The sequence below is a fragment of the Sinocyclocheilus grahami genome, unplaced genomic scaffold (assembly GCF_001515645.1).
Source record: "Sinocyclocheilus grahami isolate Dianchi unplaced genomic scaffold, SAMN03320097.WGS_v1.1 scaffold507.1, whole genome shotgun sequence".
Taxonomy (NCBI): Eukaryota; Metazoa; Chordata; class Actinopteri; order Cypriniformes; family Cyprinidae; genus Sinocyclocheilus; species Sinocyclocheilus grahami.
Genome location: NW_015505686.1, coordinates 1957 through 6557, shown reverse-complemented (window position 1 = coordinate 6557; position 4601 = coordinate 1957). Strand labels below are relative to the sequence as shown.

General features: G+C 35.6%; 1 protein-coding gene across 1 annotated transcript in view; it reads right to left on the bottom strand.

The window, feature by feature from the left end:
- Positions 1 to 4284, bottom strand: part of LOC107554570 (trafficking protein particle complex subunit 9-like) — a 171180-nt gene extending 166896 nt beyond the window's left edge. Inside the window, exons 1-3 of the mRNA XM_016237130.1 lie at positions 4198 to 4284; positions 1522 to 1648; positions 783 to 915 (exon numbers count right to left, since the gene is read on the bottom strand). Coding sequence (XP_016092616.1) covers positions 783 to 915; positions 1522 to 1648; positions 4198 to 4284 — 347 coding nt within the window. The remainder of the gene's footprint in view (positions 1 to 782; positions 916 to 1521; positions 1649 to 4197) is intronic.
- Between the last annotated feature and the right edge of the window lie 317 nt (positions 4285 to 4601).

The following is a 4601-nucleotide window of genomic DNA, read 5'->3' as shown; positions in this document are numbered from 1 at the left end:
ATATATATATATATATATAATTCATTTTTTTATATGTACATGTATGTGTGTGTAATCTCAAAATATTTCATATGCCTTCACTGGTTCATCGGTTCTAAAACATTTTAAATTACAAAAATTACAGAGAATATTGATGAAATCAAAATAATTGATCTTTTACTTAATATATAAATAAAAAAAGATTAGCACATATAAAAGCACATTATTTTTTATAATTTTAATTTTCGTTTTCAGCAGTTATTAACAATTATTACAATTAACAATTATTATTATAATTTAATTATATTAATATTCTTTTTAATCTTTTTTTTTATACACAGACGTTTATTTTTTTATTTGTTTTTTTATTATGATTACTGTTGTCACATGGCTTAAAACACTCTGGTAGCTAATTCAAACAATTACATTAATAATCTTTTATATGTTTCGAAGAGTCAACGGCATTCATTTTGTGGCAAAACTTTTCTACCTGGTAGGCTGAAAAAAACCTCTGCAATCCTGACTCCCAAAAGCTGCCAACAGCAGCCAGCCAATCACAACAGCTTCTCTGCCAGCACTTTATTTTTGTGTGCAATATGCATCAGGCGGTCCGTGGGCTTTCCATGAGCAATCGGGCAAGCTGTCTTAGGCTGAGAATAACCACCTGAACGCTTCCTCTGATTTGTGACAGAACTGAGCAAAGTCACATCTCCATAAAACATCCTAAGAGAATGTGATCTAATTAAATCAAAATAAAATTATTTATTTTTATTTTATATTATACAGAAGAAAAGCATGCAAACCTTGGTAAGGACGTGCAGAGCTGCAGTCGTGGGAGTGACGGCACCACCTCCACCATACAGCCGCTGCTCTTCACCCCCACCAGACCCTCCAGAAGACAGTCACTGCTCACCCCAAACACCGACGTGTGATACCCTGCAATATTAGCAAAAATCAGATTTAAAAATGTTCCATAATAGCAGACCAAGCTAATGATCTGAAGGCAATTACAGCTCATTAAAGTCCTTTGAAACACGCGTATGATTTGTAGATGTTAAGAACTGTTGGAACGGCCATAAAGCAGGGATCAATGAGTTTATCCTATTTTAATGAGAGGATATTTAGCTGGTTTATTCAAGCAGGGAAACACTGGACTTGTTTTTCAGTTTGAAGCAGAATGGATTTCTGCATTATTGCAGCATTATGGTGCAGAGAAAATGATCAGTGCAAACTCATTTCTCGTTTTATAAGAGAATATTCAATGGTCCATCGGTTTTAAAACACTAGAAAAATTACAGAGTATTGATGAAAATTAACGCCATTTACCTACCATTTAATATGAACACACTACTTAATGTACTCAGTATTTTCTCAATAATATGTACTGCACATTATACTATAAGAAAAAATAGAATATATATTCATGAGCAAATCAACAAAAATCCCATCTTACATTATTTCCCACTGAATAATCAGTTTCAGTTCTGATTACAGAAGTTAAATTGCAGTTTCATGTTGCGTTTAAAGTGTTGTACAGCTCACCGCTGATTGTGATGTTGCCTGCGGTGCGAGGAACTCCAACCAGAGTAACCGGATAGAGACCAGACTCCGCTGGCAAAGACAGAGCGGCAGGAAGGGACTCAAAATCTACACCTGATGTCAACAGGCCCTGATGAACACAATCACACAGAATATACAGTACAGTGGTCAATATATAGTGGTCAGTATATAATCACTTGTATTATATATAAGGCAAGGTGAATGCTCTGCTTTTGTGATCCATGTAAGAAAGAATGTAAGGATGGGTTTATTATTTTCGGTTAAATACCAATAAATAAAACAATTTATTAAATAATAATGATAATAATAATAAACCATTTTAAAATAAATAAAATACATAAATATAACAATAAATTAAATAAACAGATATAAAAGTAAATAAATAAATAAACAAACAATTTTTAAAAATAAATTTAAAATAAATAAAATTAAAAGTAAATTCATTCATAAAAATTAAGGATTTAAATTTTTTTTTACAAATAAATAAACACATTTAAATAAATAAATTAAAAACAAACAAAATGTAAAATAAATACAAAATAAATAAGTGTTTAAATTGTTCTTTCTGTTGACTTCTGGTGTTTTCTCACCAAAGGATAAAAAAATGCAATTAAAAAGCATTTCACACCCTGTTTCTGGTATTTTGGCCCATTCCTCCATGCAGATCTCCTCTAGAGCAGTAATGTTTTGGGGCTGTCGCTGGGCAACATGGATTTTCAACTCCCTCCAAAGATTTTCTATGGGGTTGAGATCTGGAGACTGGCTAGGCCACTCCAGGACCTTGAAATGCTTCTTACGAAGCCACTCCTTCGTTGCCCGGGTGGTGTGTTTGGGATCATTGTCATGCTGAAAGACCCAGCCACGTTTCATCTTCAGTGCCCTTGCTGATGGAAGGAGGTTTTCACTCAAAATCTCATGATACATGGCCCCATTCATTCTTTCGTTTACACGGATCAGTCGTTCTGGTCCCTTTGCAGAAAAACAGCCCCAAAGCATGATGTTTCCACCCCCATGCTTCACAGTAGGTATGGTGTTCTTTGGATGCAACTCAGCATTCTTTCTCCTCCAAACACGACAAGTTGAGTTTTTACCAAAAAGTTCTATTTTGGTTTCATCTGACCATATGACATTCTCCCAATTCTCTTCTGGATCATCCAAATGCTCTCTAGCAAACTTCAGATGGGCCTGGACATGTACTGGCTTAAGCAGGGGGACACGTCTGTCACTGCAGGATTTGAGTCCCTGGCGGCGCAGTGTGTTACTGATGGTAGCCTTTGTTACTTTGGTCCCAGCTCTCTGCAGGTCATTCACTAGGTCCCCCTGTGTGGTTCTGGGATTTTTGCTCACATTTCTTGTGATCATTTTGACCCCACGGGGTGAGATCTTGCGTGGAGCCCCATATCGAGGGAGATTATCAGTGGTCTTGTATGTCTTCCATTTTCTAATAATTGCTCCCACCGTTGATTTCTTCACACCAAGCTGCTTATCTATTGCAGATTCAGTCTTCCCAGCCTGGTGCGGGTCTACAATTTTGTTTCTGGTGTCCTTTGCCAGCTCTTTGGTCTTGGCCATGGTGGAGTTTGGAGTGTGACTGTTTGAGGTTGTGGACAGGTGTCTTTTATACTGATAACGAGTTCAAACAGATGCCATTAATACAGGTAATGAGTGGAGGACAGAGGAGCCTCTTAAAGAAGAAGTTACAGGTCTGTGAGAGCCAGAAATCTTGCTTGTTTGTAGGTGACCAAATACTTATTTTACCGAGGAATTTGCCAATTAATACTTTAAAAATCCTACAATGTGATTTTCTGGATTTTTTGTTCTCATTTTGTCTCTCATAGTTGAGGTATACCTATGATGAAAATTACAGGCCTTTCTCATCTTTTTAAGTGGGAGAACTTGCACAATTGGTGGCTGACTAAATACTTTTTTGCCCCACTGTATACGTATATATAAAATAAAATAAAAATACATTTAAAATAAATAAGATTAAAAGTAAATTAATTCATAAAAATTAATAAGGATTTTTTAAAATGTACAAATAAATAAATTAATTAAAAACAAACAAAATGTAAAATAAAAAATAAATAAATAAGTGTTTAATTTGTTCTCTTTCTGTTGGCTTATGGTGTTTTCTCACCAAAGGAGGAAAAAAATGCAATTAAAAAGCAGATTAAATGTAAAACACATGCAGCCACCGACAGCTTTTCAAGGACAGAATCACACTGTCACGCGCTCATGGATGTTATTAAAAAATAAAACACATGCACACAAAACAAATTATTCAATGTCCTCCAAGCAAAAAAGTGGCGATTAACATAAACGGCATGTGACATTTTCACAAGCCAGTTAACACATTTTAAAAAATGTCTAAAATAACAAACATATATAATAAAAACCTAGTAGCAAATATTTTGTTTGGAATTGTAGTTTTCCAATTTCAACTTCAGACTATTTTCAGGCATAAACCTTTTTGTAAATGTATGGTCTTTTATGCTAGTTTTTGTCTTAGTGTGTGTTAACAGTAACACGAAGAAAATAAAGAGATGCCGAAACAAAGCAGAATGAAAAGACTGAAATAGACCAATGAAAAAAAACAACTGGTGACGGACCAATGGTTTGAGATTTTTGGGGTTTCTTTCTCTTCTCTTTTTTTTTTACACCAAACATCACATAATCAATCATCCTGATATCCATCTGATATGGAGGAGATGAAATCACTCCCAGCATGCTCTCCCCATTACCCATGGAGAAAACTGCTCTTGTTCACAGCACTACAGAGAACGGAAACAGCGTTAGCAGAATCACAGTGGCAGATGAGAGCGAGAGACACCGACAGATTGAAAACGAGATGCTTACACCTCCGTCGTGGAGGTGAGGGACGATTATTACCGTGCCCTGAGAAGTCGAGCTGCTCTCCGCGGAGAGTTTTCCCGCTTTCTATTCATACTCGAGACATCATTCAGACTCCACCAAATGTGCTTTATGGGATTTTTTCATATTAGCCTGAATGAAACCATTAAACTCTGGACTCAACAGGAAAGAATAGAGAATTTTCCATTTCT